General features: G+C 40.2%; 1 protein-coding gene across 6 annotated transcripts in view; it reads right to left on the bottom strand.

Annotated features, from left to right (window-relative positions):
• The window catches only part of LOC104588932 (uncharacterized), a 74,898-nt gene that overhangs the window by 25,197 nt on the left and 34,332 nt on the right, over positions 1–15,369 (bottom strand). For 4 of the 6 annotated variants that reach the window (XM_088900648.1, XM_088900646.1, XM_010247063.3 and 1 more), the window contains one exon: positions 14,195–14,241. The exons of the other annotated variants lie outside the window; for them this stretch is intronic. In XM_088900648.1, the coding sequence (XP_088756774.1) occupies positions 14,195–14,241 (47 nt within the window). The remainder of the gene's footprint in view (positions 1–14,194; positions 14,242–15,369) is intronic. 6 annotated transcript variants of the gene reach the window in all.

The raw sequence follows: 15,369 nt of genomic DNA, 5'->3' as shown, positions 1-15,369 counted from the left end.
GAACATGGTGGCAAGGTTCAAAATATCGATACAGGCCGATACGCCAGGGCGTATCAGCGCGTATCGGCCTGTATCGAGGTTCGCTTTTCCATTTATTTAGTTTTTTTTTTTCAATCTGGTTCAGAGGGGTCAGTTTAAGGTCCCCATCAACCCCCTGAACCATGGTCTGACCCAAAACACCCACTGTAGGGGGGTATCGAGAAGCCCCCAATACGATACGTATCGGCTGATATGGCCTGATACATATCGAAATTTTGAACCTTGCATGGTGGAGTCTTCAGACTGAGGTTGAGGTTTTAGATTCAGAATTGGGGGAATCACGAGAGTTTTATGAAACATTTGTTGGAAGGTTGGGCTATGAATTGGAAAGAAGAAGGATGAAGGGTGGCAAGGTTGAGGGTCTTTTTTTTTTCAATCAATAACTGCATAGACTTATTAATGATTAATTAAGGAGTGTACATGGTATAGAAATACCAGTGTCTTAAAAGCACAAGGCACAAAAATGCGCAAGGGTCAATTTGTTCCTAAGGCACAAGGCAAGGCGCACGCCTTTTTAAGCAAGGCGCAAAAAATAAAAATAAAAATGTAAAAAATCAAAAAATGCCAAAAAAATCCAAAAAACAAAAAATTATTAAACATAATATTAATAAAAATATAAACTTAAATTTTAAAATAAATGTTTTAAAAACCTATTAACTAATATTAAAATACATAAATATAACATGTAAAGCATATTCAAATGGGAATTTAAAAAAAAAATCAAATATATAAAACATTTTCAAGCATATAAAACCCACAATCTCTTTTTTCTCAATTATATTACTTCAAGTAGCTAATGCGATGTAAAACATATTATATTCCTGATTCTACGAGCCACCTTTGTGCCATGCCCCTCGAGTCAAGCCCAAACAAGTCCACGGTAGGTCTTAAATTCTTTGTTCTCACACAAAAATAATGATTTTATAGTTTTCATTGCTTTTTTAAAAGATATTTTATTAGGATGAATGAATGAACAACATTACCAAATAGGGGGTTCTCAGCTTCGGTGAGTGAGCAAAGCGAGCGAACCCTGAGGGACGTGGCACGAGGGTCTAGGGGCGGAGCCCCCAACCCAGCCGCTAGACACAAAAAAGCATCAAAGTTTCAAAAGCCGCACGCCTGGGCTGAGGTGCAAGGCGCACACCTTTTGAAAGGGTTGCGCCTAGGACCTGGACGAGGCGCCTACCTTGAAATGCGCCTCGCCTATGCGCCTAGGCACGCCTTTTAAATCACTAAGAAATACAAGAGTACAAAGTAAGACAGTAAGAGATAAAATCTCTGCATCAACTAAGGAGTACGGGTGGCAACGAGCCGAGCTTTTCATGAGCTGCTCGAGCTCGGCTCGATTTCAGCCGAGCTCGAGCCCAATTCAGTGGCTCGATTATTAAACGAGCCAAGCTCGAGCCTACTAGAGCTTGACTCATGAGGCTCGTGAGCCGGCTCGAAAATATATATATATATATATATATATATATATAATAAAAATATTATAATTACTAATTATTATGATTCTTAATTTTTTAAATATAAAATAAAAAAATCATATATAATTTTTATTTTTATAAAATATAAAACGAGCCGAGCTCGAGCTCAAGGTTCTGGCTCGAACCGAGCACGAGCCTTATAGAATAGTCTCGAGCTAAGCTCAAGCCCGGTACTATTCGGCTCAGCTCAGCTCGAATCCACCCCTACTAAGGAGTTAGTACAATGCTAATCCAATTAAAAGATACTTCCCATATCTCTTGTCAGAAATCTAATTCTCTTCTTTTCATTGCTGTAAGTTTGAGGATTCAAAAGGGGGTAAAGAAAATTTTAAAGCTTCGATTTGTCCAAAAAAAATGAAGGACCCAAAAAATGGTCAATTAGTTCATGTTACAAAGATCTTTTCTCATCTAAAAGGAGTTCGTGAAAGACAAATTAAGTGATGTCAAGCATGGTCAAGGAGGTGGGTCGAAAGAGTTTAAGCTTGTCGATGAGGGTCAAGTAGTTTCTACTTCTCATTTTTTTTGAAGATAAATAAAAAAGAAATTTTATTGCTAAAAGGAAAAAACAATACAACATAACTAGGTGACAAGATGTTACCCCCTCTGGAGTACATCAATAAAGCCACAAAACAAAAAACAAACTCGTAGAAATAGTACACAACTCAGTACAACTCTCAAGATTTCAGATTAGACCAAAATTCAGCTCCAAAGTCCCTTTTCCGCAGTCCTTGAAACTCTGGAAGCAGTAGCACCCAGCTAGTAACTGTTGAACTAATAATAGTTACCAAATGTTCCATTCTTTTTTCTTTCCCTTCAAAGCACCTTCTGTTTCTTTCCTTCCATATTTCCCAGTATACAGCAAAAGGAATACATGTCCATAGGATCGTAACTTCGATTCCACCTTGAATTCTTGGCCAGCTGCTGAAAATCTCAGTCGGATTAGCCAAAGTACTCCTGACCATCTTGAATAACTTGAAAAAATAGGACCAGATTGGGTATGAAAAGTTACAATGGAGCAAAATATGAGACGCATCTTCCTTAGCAGCACAACATAACACACATCTACTTGGAAACTGAAGCCCTCTGAGTTTCAAGATGTCCTGTGTAAGAATGCATCCTCTTACAATCAACCAAGCAAAAGCTTCAATGCTTGGAGGTACAGGTTTCCCCAAAAAACCTTTAACTGGATCAGCCACCATCTGATTTCTGACCAGTGTCGAGTACAAGGACTTGACAAAGAACTTCTCATCCTTACACTCTTTCCATAATCTAACATCTGTAACTGAAGGATTGATCTCTAAGGTCTGAAGTTTTGAAAGCAACTCCACACACTCCTCTAGCTCCTAATCAAATAGAGGTCCTCTAAAATTTGGTTTCCAAACCACAGAACCATTAACTACTTCATAGCAATCTGAAATTGGCACTTCTTTCTTGCCAGATTATATAACCTTTGACATAAATCAGCAAATTTCCCCACCCCCAACCAATCATCTTCCCAAAAACAGTCTTTTGAGAATAAAGGACTGTTTAGAACAAATGCAAAAATCAAAATAAAACAACAAAAATCATTCTTCTAAGGAAGAGAAGATGAAGAAGAAGATGGTGGCAATAAGGGTTCAGAGTAAGAGAGTTTCGAACCTTAATCTCTACTCTTACACCCCTAACACAATTTTATTAAGTTAAACTTTGATAATTTACAAAGAGGCCTTTAGTTGGGCAAGAAATTAAAAGAACATAACATAGAAAGAATAGGCCCAGAATAAGGCCCATTACAGCAAAGAACATAAAAGATAAAGAAGGATAAACAGCCTATGGGCCATTCGGCCCATCTTCTCTACACTCCCCCTCAAGCTGAGCGTAGATGTCAATCATGCCAAGCTTGCCAGTATCATGCTGAAGTTTAGCCTTGGGAATGCCCTTGGTGAGGAAATCTGCTAACTGTCCTTCAGAGGTGATGAAAGGTAGACATACTTCACCAGAAGGCACTCTTTCTCGAATGAAGTGTCTGTCAACTTCAATATGCTTAGTTCTGTCATGTTGTACTTGTTGGACAGTTTTTGTATGCCCTTAGCTTCAATCAATTCTGATGTACTTTTGATATTCAATGTAAATAAACGAAGTACATGTTTGATTCATGTTGTGTGGTATACTTCTGTGTAAAACCCTAAAACCGGACACTTAATGAGGCTTGTGTTGGTTTTAAATGTTCACAGTCGTTGGATAAGTCTGGGGAGATTTATCCTGCCAAGGCTGACACTGGTGTGCTACCAACTGTTGGGGTGGCTTGTCTCAGCCGCCAAGGTGAGACCCAAGGCACATGCAGTGTAGGATTACTTGAACCCTTGAACCGGACCAAATTTCCAGTATTGCCCTGAACCTTGGAGATTGATGGGCAAAACTGAAAAGTTACACCTGACCCCTAGACCCAATTATGGTACTGCACTAGGTGTCAGATTGGGCTGTCTTTGATATGCCAATCAGTGAGATCCTTAGCGGGGGTCAAAACCTGGGTATGTTGGGACAGTCTGAGAATTCATCTGAGTGGGTGATCATAGTGACGGGATCAGCCCCTTTGTCGGACAAAGGCGACAAAGGGGGCGGATCTGAGATTAGGATGAGCCCAAAAGCTTATCTAATTTGCAGATAAGATTAAGAAGAGTCATAATCCAAATACAGATTTGGATAAGGGCAACTCCTGATATGGTCAGGAGATCATTCTTGATCATTAAGCAACTGGAGGAAACCCAATTCGAATTACAAGAATTCGAACCCTAGGGATTAACAAACAACACCCGGCAGTTTTGAGATAGGGATCTCAGAAACCCTAGAGAAGAAAAAAGCAGTTCGCCATCTTCTTCTCTAGATTTCTCCTTTTGCAGCCGCCACCATCTACTGCAGTTCGATTTCTCTGTCAGAGAAAGATCAAGAAAGAGTTTTTGATATCAGTCTTTGCTGAAAGGGTGATTCAATTTGGTGCTCATTGTCTTCCAAAGGATTCTTGAGAAGGATTCAGTGTGTAGCACGCACTCTACTGGTTGTGTTCCACAGTTGTTGTGTCATCTTCAGCAGGAGCAGATCTTGGTGTCTTCTTTGGGCGTGAACACCAAATTTGGGAGATATTATTTCTCTGGATCAGGTATAATCACTCCCTTCTCTTTTGAATCAGATCTGGTTCGGTTCTGGTTCAAGCAGGATCCTTGAATCTTGATTCTAAAATCAGGGAATGCGATTCCCAGTTGAAAGGTAGGTAGAAAATTTTTGAAATTCACCCACCCATTCCGCATCAGTTTTGGCGTCCATACGATGGATTCTACCATCCCTTTCAGTATTGGGTTGTGAGCAATGTTGATGGCGGCCTGATTATCACAATATAACATCATTGGCTTATCATGCTCAATCCCCAGTTCCTCCATCAATGATTTTAACCACAATAGTTCAGAAACTCCATGTGCCATGGCTCTGTATTCTGCTTTTGCTGAAGATCGAGCAACAACAGATTGTTTCTTTCTTCTCCAAGAGACAATATTACCTGCCACCAAGTTGCAGTACCCAGAAGTAGATCTTCTGTCATCAATGTTTCTAGCCCAGCCAGCATCTGTATAGGCTTCAAGTTCCATATGGCCATGCTTGGCAAACAGAATTCCCTTTCCAGGGGAGCCCTTCAAATAACATAGAATTCGCTCTGTTGCTGCCAAATGAGTATCCCGGGGAGCATGCATGAATTGGTTGATGCAACTGACAGCATGGGAGTCATGCATAGATAAAGAAGTTTTCCAAGGAGTCTCTGGAAGACTCCTTTGTCTTCTAACAATATTCCATCTGAAGCAAAGAATTTATGACTCGTATCAACTGGTCTAGCACCCATCTTCCCTGTTTCAGAGAGCAAATCAAGAACATACTTCCTTTGAGAGATAAGAATCCCATCCTTGGATCTAGCAACTTCTATGCCAAGAAAGTATCTCAATTCCCCCAGATTTTTTATCTCAAACTTTGTATGAAGAAAAGATTTGAGATCATTAATTCCTGAAACATCATTACCAGTCACAACAATATCATCAACATACACAATCGAGTAAACTGCAAGAAATCCTCTCCTCTTCACAAAGATAGTATGATCAGACTGTGTCTGTACATAGCCAAAGTTAACAAGGGCAGCCCTAAACCTCTCAAACCATGCTCTAGGGGACTGTTTTAGTCCATAAAGAGATCTCTTCAGCTTGCATACCTTTCCTTTCATATTTGTTTCATACATCCCTGGAGGAAGAGACATATAAACCTCCTCATGTAATTCTCCATTCAGAAATGCATTCTGTACTTCCAGTTGATAAAGTGGTCAGTCTGAGTGGGCAACCAAAGATAGAAGAACTCTCACAGAAGTCATCTTGGCAACAGGGGCAAAGGTCTCCAGATAATCAATCCCATATGTCTGTGTATAACCTTTTGCAACCAGCCTAGCCTTGTACATGTCAATGGTGCCATCAGCATGATATTTGATAGTAAAGACCCAATTACAGCCAACTGGATCCTTCCCTTCAGGCAAATCAACCACTTCCCAAGTGTTATTCTTGAGCAGGGCATCAATTTCGGATCTCATAGCATCCCTCCATTCTAGAATATTAAGAGCTTCTGACACAGACTTGGGAATCGGGTTAGAGGCAACAGAAGAAAGGTAGGCAAAATATGAAGGAGAAAGCAGACTAAAAGAAAAGTGTTTGGAAATGCAATGTGCAATACACTTCCTTTTTCCTTTACTAATAGCAATGGGGATATCAAGGTCTGGGAAGGATGGCTCCAAAGGGGCTGAAACAGTACCTGTTGTCTCATCTGTAACTGGAAGTGCATGAGGTTCATGTGTTGTAGGGGAAACAACCTGCTCATTTCTGGATATTTGCCTTTGATACATCCTAGGATTAAAAAGAGGACGATGAGGTAAAGGGGGAGGAACACTGGGGCAGGAAGAGTGGAATGATTGATCCTCCCTTGATTCATTTGAAGGAGGAAGGGACTCAATAAAAGACTCAACTAGGATAGGAAGAGGAAGAGCAAAGGCCTGTGACAAATCCACCCCCTTTGGACAATGTCCCTCCATAGAGGAACTATAAAAGGAAGAAAGCTCATCAAAGGTGGCATCCATTGTAACATATCGAGTACCAGTCTTTGGATCAAAGCAACAGTAACCCTTCTGTGTGGGGGAATAATCAAGATACACTTGTGGGCTTTTGGCTCAAATTTATGTCTTTGGACACTAGGGATATGTACATAACAGGTGTAGCCAAAGACACGAAGAGGAATAGAAAAAAGCTCCTTGTCTAGATGAAGGAGACTAAAAGGAGACTTAAACCCCAAAACCCTGGATGGCATACGGTTTATGGGGTAGGTAGTAGTGAGAACAACATCACCCCAAAACTTTGTAGGAACATGTGAGGCAAACAGGATACTTCTTGCAATTTCAACAATATGTCTATTTTTTCTTTCAGCAATTCCATTCTGTTCTGGGGTCCTAACACAGGAGCTTTGATGAATAACCCCTAAGTCAGTGAGATAGCAAGACAAGTTCTTCTCAAAATATTCTTTTGCATTATCAGATCTGAAAATTTTAATCCTGGTATCAAACTGGGTTAGGACAAATTCATGGAATTGCCTCACAAGTTTGGGAACTTCATCACGGGATTTCATCAGGAATATCCAAGTAAACCGAGAAAAGTCATCAATGAACAAGATAAAATATTTGTAGCCACCCATAGAGGGTAAGTGGTAAGGCCCCCACACATCAGAGTGCACAATATTAAAAGGAGAAGAAGATCTTTTATTACTCAAGGGATAACTGTTTCTACAATGCTTTGACAGCTCACAAGACTCACAATGAAGACTGGACAAACTAATTTCCTTAAACAGTTTAGTGAATAAATGACTCAATGCAGAAAAAGAAAGATGACCCAAACGAAAATGACATAACATGACTCGACTGATAGACCCTATAGATATAGACCCAAAAGCAGCTTTTCCAGGTTGTTCAGGGCACTGTCCCGGAGTATCAAGCAGGTATATTCCATTCGCCTCACGGCCACTCCCAATCACCTTCTGAGACTCCAGATCCTGAAAAACACATTAGGAAGAGAAGAAGGTTACACAACAATTTAATGACTTAGTTAGACTACTTATAGATAACAAGTTTGTATTTAGTCTAGGTACATGAAGAGCAGAAGGAAGGATCAAGGAATCGGTAGCCTTGATAGTTCCCTTGCCAGAGATAGAGGCAAGAGAACCATCGGCCAGGGTGATTTTGTCACGTCCAGGAAGTAAATCATATGAAACAAACAAGGTAGAAAGGTTGGTCATATGATCAGAAGCACTCGAATCAATAATCCAAGGGATCCTACGATTACCTGAAATGGTTGCATGATTGGTAGAAGCCCGTATAACTGAATGAGAAAATGTAGAAGAGGTTGAATTTTCTAAAGGGTTGGAAGAAGAAGTCACACCCTCTAGGTGACTAATCATCCTCCCAAATTTCTCATGTTCTGGTTTCATGGCTGCTAACTGCGCACTAGCTGTCATCTCTTCAGTTTGGTACTTGTCACTATCTGGACCAGCAGCAACATTAGCACTCCCTACCCTTTTATTATCATGCTTCTTCTGAAACCGAAGAGGTAGAAGCTCAGGATGTAATTTCCAACACTTGTCTTTAGTGTGTTTTGGCCTTTTACAATACTCACAGACAACCTCTTTCTTCCCTAAGCCACTTGGAGTCCCTGCAACCCCTTTGGGTTTCACTCCCATATTAGCAAAGTGATCATTGAGACCAACCCCTTGAACCTGGACAATCCTTCTACTCTCTTCACTACTTACCAAGGCATATGCTTGTGACAGTGAGACACTATCCTTAGATAAAATATTTTGTTTTGTAATATCATACTCTGGGTTTAGTTCAGTTAAGAACTCAAACACCTTGTTTCTCTCGACCAGTTTTCTATAGGTCTCTGCATCATTAGTGGTGTCCCAGGTTACAGCTTCTAATCAAATCTATTTCTTGCCACAAAGACTTCAGTGTTGAGAAGTATACAGCTAAAGGTTTCTCCCCCTGTCTTAAATTCTTCACATCACTTCTCAACTTGTAAGCTCTAGCCACATTTAATTTTTGGGAATAGGTTTCAGCAACACTATCCCAGATTTCCTTTGCTGAATTCATCCACAAATAGTGTTGACTAATCTATGGCTGCATTGAATTCACAAGCCACCCAAGAACAGTATAATTTTCTTGCATCCACTTCTCATAAGATGGATCATCTTCTGAGGGAGCCTTTTTACTCCCGGAGATAAAACCCCACTTTCCTCTACTACAGATATGAATCTTTACCGATTGTGACCATGTCAGATAATTAGTTCCATCCAGCTTGATTGTGGTCACAGTCAGTAAAGAGTCAACAGAGGCTCCCGGAACCTGCCCGGATTCGGCAACATTCTTGTTTTCAATCTCTGAGGTGTTCACCTCTTTAAACACTTCAAAAAGATTTCAACCAACTTCAAAAGACACCAAATGAAGATGGAACAAGAACTGTGTTAAGCCTACCTCAATGCAGCAGTACCACAAATCTGAATCACACCCGGAAGCTGGGAGAAACAGAAACAGAAGCCGCACCTTGTAGACTACACGAAACACCAACCAACTTGGTTCAGTCTTCAAGAAAGAAAATCAGAAAACCTCCAAACACTGAGCACCCAGTCCAAATACCCTGCGGAGCTCACAAACAGATTTCTCCAGAAACTAGGGTTTCGGGCAGTACACTGGAATCAGCCAAGGAGGCGACACAGTCAGTCCTTTTCTCTCCAGAAACCACTAACAACTGGGCAGAATCGAGTCTCTTTAACAGTCCGTACGGTTCAGTTCTCCATACACACTGTGTATGGGAAAAAAAGGTGAAAAAGAGGGAAAAACGAGCTTGCTCTGATACCAAGAAGAAAAACAGTCTTTCGAGAATAAAGGATTGTTTAGAACAGATGCAGAAATCAAAATAAAACAACAGAAATCATTCTTCTAAGGAAGAGAAGATGAAGAATAAGATGGCGGCAATAAGGGTTCAGAGTAAGAGAGTTTCGAACCTTAATCTCTACTCTTACACCCCTAACACAATTTTATTAAGTTAAACTTTGATAATTTACAAAGAGGCCCTTAGTTGGGCAAGAAATTAAAAGAACATAACATATAAAGAATAGGCCCAGAATAAGGCCCATTACAGCAAAGAACATAAAAGATAAAGAAGGATAAACAGCCTATGGGCCATTCGGCCCATCTTCTCTACATATAGAAAGGAACCAACAAAGAGTTAAAACTCATGATACCTTTCCATACAGACTCCATATGCCTGTCTCACCTCCTTTGAGTCCCACCCAAAGTTCATCACCCCATACTTGCATGCCACCACTCTTCTCCAAAGAGCCTCCCTTTCCTTTCCAAACCTCCACACCCACTTCCCCAATAATGCTTTATTGAAAATACCCACCCTCTTCACCCCTCAACCCCCATCTTTTTTGGATCTACACACCAGCTCCCACTTGACCAGATGAACCTTCTTTCTCTCAGCCCTAGCATTCCACAGAAATTCTCTCTCCAACCTTTCGATCTCCCCCACCACAGCAGCAGGAGCTTTTAGTAAGGGTAAATAGTAAACCGCCAAATTTGAAAGGACACTTTTTATCAATGTCAAATTCCCTGCAAATGATAGAAACTTCCCTTTCCACCCTGCAAGCCTCTTCTCAATTCTGTCGAAAACAGGTTGCGAAGTGGAGACTGAGGAAGCTCTAGCACCAATTGAAGTCCAAAATAGAAAAATGGAAACTCCTTACCCCCTATCATTATACTCTTAAATTAACCTTAAGACCTGAGAGCAACTGAAAGATCTTAAGGATACTTCTTAGTACCATAGCTTGCTTAGCAGATGCCCCCAAGAAAATTAAAGTATCATCAACATATTGCAAATGAGAAATAACAAGCCCTTCCTTCCCAACCCTGAAACCTGAAATCAGTCCTATCTCCCTCCCTTTATCAATCAGCTTGCTCATCACTTCCACTACCAACACAAACAGCAAAGGGGAAAGGGGATCCCCTGACTTAGTCCCCTAGAAGATTCGAAAAGTTCAGTTGAAACCCCATTAACCAGAGGTCCAGCACAGAAAAGGACACTGATGAATGCATGTGAAAATCCAGCTCTTCTATTAACCATTTCTCCCCAAAGCCCATTCTCCTCATCACTTCCTCCAAAAGTCCTCACTCCACATGATCATAAGCTTTTTCTAAATCAATTTTGCATATCACCCCTTATCCCCCACCTCTAATTATTGAATCCATACACTCACTTGCAATCAACATCCCATCCAAAATTTGTCTTCCTTGGACAAAAGCCATCTGAGTTGAACTCACCACCGAATGTAACACTTGCTTTAGCCTTCCCGCCAACACCTTAGCTAAAATCTTATATGGACTGCAAACTAAACTGATTGGCCTGAAACCTCTCACTCTCACAGCCCCATCCACCTTTGGGATAAGGGACATGAAAGTTGCATTGACCAATCTTTCCACATGTTTAACTTCCCAAAGTTCTTTAAACAAAACCAGCAAGTCTTTTTTTGATTATATCCTAGCATGTTTTGTAAAAACCAATATTAAAACCATCTGGGCCCGGAGCTTTGTCTCCTTTCATCTTTTTGACAGCCTCCCATATCTCCTCCTCCTCAAAACCTCTCTCCAACCAATCCCTAACTCCTTCCTCCACTTTCCCAAACTCCATCTCCCAGAGATGACATTTCCGGAGAGGCAAAGCTTTGTATAACCTCTCATAGTAGCCTCTAATCTCATCTGCAATATCCTTTTGATCATCAATAATTCTTTCCCTCTCCATCAACCTGAAAATTGTATTCCTTTTCCTTCTTCCCCTTACCATGCTTGGAAGAAAGCTGTGTTTCTGTCTCCTTCTTTAAGCCATTGAATCCCCGCCTTTTGCCTCCAAGAAATTTCCTCAAAATGGATTACCTTTACAGTTACTCTCTCAGCCTCTCTCTTTCTGACCTCCCCACTTGAAGAAAGTTATCCTCCTCCTCCTCCAACCTATCTAGCCTAGCCATCCTTTCCAAAACCTCTTTTTTTCTCCTCTCAACATTCCCAAAAATTTGGACACTCCATCTTTTTAAATCTTCCTTCAAAAATTTTAACTTCTTCATAAATCTGAAACCAGCTGAACCTTCCACCCCATATGAATTCCAACTTTTCTCCACAAACGCCAAGAAATTTGGATGTCCCATCCACATACTTTCAAATCTGAAAGGCTTAGGCCCCTTCAGCCTCACAAACTCCCTTAATAAAATTGGTTTATGGTCTGAGATAGAGAAAGCAAGAGTCTCCTGAATCAAATTTTCGAACAATATCTCCCACTCCTGATTGACCAAGAATCTGTCCAACCTCCTCAGGATTGGGGCATCTTGGTCATTTGACCAAGTGAAAATGGATCCCATCAACCCCGGCTCCTCCAACTTGTTCCTTCGGATGAAATGCCCAAACTACCTAGATGCCCCTGACCATCTTCCATCCCCCCCCCACCAATCAGCCAAGGAGCAGTCCCTGACACATGTGCCTTCTCAAGCTCCTCCCAAAGTGAGGAGCCGGTGAAAGAAGGATTTAACGCTGGAGGGTGTTCAAAAGATCTTTTAAGTCAGGCAATGAGAATCACAAAATACAGAACAAAGCCTATAGATGAAGTAGAAAGAAGAGGTGACGATGTCTCGACTGAATCCTTTAAATAAGGCAGTGATCATGAATGAAACTCATGTTGTGCAGAGTGAGATTTAAAAGAGGTGGTTAACATGGTGTTGGAGGTGAGTTAATTATTAGGGATTTATTTTATCAGGGGCAAGGAATTTACTAGAAAGGTTTTCAAAGAAGTTGAAGAAAATGGCAGTCAAATTTGGAAGAAAAAAGAGGCATCTACAGGAGGGGCTGTTTGCTCTTCTTGATTTTAATCTCATTGTCAAGTTTTTCTTCTGTATTTTGGAGGTTGAGGGTTTTTTCGTTGTAAGGTTGTATACCGGGGGTGTTTGATTTTGCTTTTTAGCGGCGATTTCTTATCACACCTGTTGTAATTCTTCCAACCTTCCTTTTAATGAATTTTCTGGAGCATGGTCCCGTTTGCAAATGATAGGAATATTGGAAGGAGTGGAAAAGGATATTTGGTGGAATCATCAAAGGCTTTCAAGTATTTCTTGGCACATAGAGGCTGTCTCATCTACAACAAGACACTAATTGCTCCATCTTGGATTGGAGGGTATTCAGAGATGCCAAGGCTAAAACTTAAGAGGTCTGCAGTTTCCAAGTAGATGTGTGCTGTGTTGCAGGTTTTCATATCCAATTTGGTCCTATTTCTTCAAGTTATTCAAGGTGGACAGGAGCCATTTGGCTGATCCGGCTGAAATTTTCAGTTGTTTGCCAAGAATCCAAGGTGGAGTAAAAGTTAAGATCCTTTGTACATGTATTCCCTTTGCTGTTCGCTGGGAAATATGGCAGGAAAGAAATAGAACGATCTTCGAGGAGAAAAAGAAAAGTATGGAAGAGTTGGTAGCTATTATTAGTTCGACAGTTATTGGTTGGGCACTTTTGCTTCCAGAGTTTCAATGACTGCAGAAAAAAGACTTGGAGCTGATTTTTGGACTTCTCTGGATTCTTAATAGGAATGCTAAGATCTGTGTTGATACTAAAATGTTGTTTTTTTGCTTTTTTGTGGTTTTACATTACTGTAATATGGTGGGGGTGACATCTTGTCACCTAGTGATGATGTACTGTTTTTCCTTTTAGCAATAAAATTTCTTTTTTATTTATCTTCAAAAAAGACCCAACTAGGATAGAACTCCTATCAGTTAGTCAAGGACTTAGACTAGCAGAAACTCTCAATTATAGAAATCTTATGGAGGGAGACTCTAAATTTAATATTGGGTGGCTTAGGAGGAATCATGCAGGTTCATAGAAATATAGGCATATGATGAGGAGCATTAGTAAAATGGTAGAAGACTTGTAACTTGTGAGTGACTTAGAGATGGATTCCAAGATCATCCAATTGCTTGAATGATGGGCTGGCTAAAACGGTTGTAACAAGAAATCAATTATTTTGGGAACGGATATCCCGAAAAGGGTATTTGTAAGTATGTACAGATAGGGCTAGCATGTCTAGCAGTTATAAGGATATCCCAAAAAGGGTGCTGGGCAGGCACATTTGTTGTATTACATTCTTTAAAGAAAATACTAATAAAATCCAACAGGCCATTATTAATCAGAAAAGAAGGATATTTGGTGGAAAAGCAAGGAATCTTAGAAGGCTTGTTGCTGATATTTGCTCTTTACTGACGGAGTTATTTGTTTTTCATCCTGAATAAGGATGCTGAGCGATCTTAATTAGGACTTGATTTCTGGACGTCTTTGGGTTTTGTATTGGAAGGTAATTTCCTTATATTCTCTTTGTTTTTTCTGTTTTGATGTAGTAAAGTCTCTCAGCTCTTCTAATCCTTTTTTGTTTTGTATAGAATTTCTTCATGGAGAAAATAACATAATGAGCATATGGCACAATGCACAGAAGGGTGGTAAAGGGTTAGTACAAAATACAACCAAAATACCAGTCCTCAAGCATTATTACCAAGTGCAAGGGATCTGCCATCGGCTTGCAATCAAATACATGCATATCTGCCAGGTAAAAAAACAGAAAGGAAAATTAAATAATTATAAAATGATTGAAAATTAAGGTAAAATACTAGATATCCATCCTACAGAGCTCAACAACCAATGCAAAAGCATGAATTTACACAAAAGAAAAACACCCACATGGATTTCCATAAACAAGCAAGCACAAAAACACATGAAGAGGAAAAATTGACAAAATGTTCTTGAATGGCTTCTATTATGCATTGATAAAGTTAAGCTGAATATCAATAAAATTTTCCAAAATCCCACCTTAGTTTTTATTCGAATACTCGCAACAAAAACTTCAGCCAATTCTTGGAAACTATCAGAAAGTCAGTTGACCAGGAACCAAGCCCCAATCCAGTTCATTGAAAATTGACCAGTTTTGGAAGTTTTGAGGTCAAACCACCCTGTTAAGCCAGGAAAAACTGGAACCAACCCCTTTCTCTGGTGTCTGTTATGGTTCTCAAAACATTGATCTGACCCTCCTCAATGGATGAGAACTTTTATCAACATAAATCAGACACAAGGGATATCTCTATGTTTTATTGCTTCCAAGTTAGATGTAAAGTTTAAGCTGTGTGACTAAAAGTTCTTATTGTTGAGGCCGTAAAGATAGAAGTTGCACACTGGGTAAAATCACTCCAGCTCTTTCAAAATCTCTCAATTACTGATATAGTAAGAGAATGGAATGAAGTGACATGCACTGCTGAGAAGAAGGAAAGAATAGTGATGGAGTGGAAGCCCCCAGGTCCCAACAAGATTAAGCTGAACTTTGATGAGAGCTCTATAGGAAACCCGGGTATGGCAGGTATTGGTGGAGTAATCAGAGATTCCTCAAGCAAAGTGTTAGCTACATACTCAGGACCTTTAGGGGAAGGCGATTCCTTAAAAGCTGAACTATTAGCTCTGCTACAAGGGTTGAAAATTGCCAAGCAAGCATATCATAAGAACTTGGAGATAGAAGGGGCCTCAAAAACAGTGATATCTTGGACCAATTCAAGCAATAATGTCCCTTGGATCTACAGACATCCGCTAAGGGAGATAGTAAGCATAGCAAGGGAACTTCGTGCCTTGTTTACATGGATCAGGAGACCTGCAAATGGAATGGCTGACTCTCTAGCTAAACAA

The sequence above is a fragment of the Nelumbo nucifera genome, chromosome 3, assembly GCF_055504915.1.
Source record: "Nelumbo nucifera cultivar China Antique chromosome 3, China Antique-T2T, whole genome shotgun sequence".
In the NCBI taxonomy this organism is placed as follows: Eukaryota; Viridiplantae; Streptophyta; class Magnoliopsida; order Proteales; family Nelumbonaceae; genus Nelumbo; species Nelumbo nucifera.
Note: the sequence above shows the minus strand (reverse complement) of the source record. Positions and strands in the feature narration are given on the sequence as shown.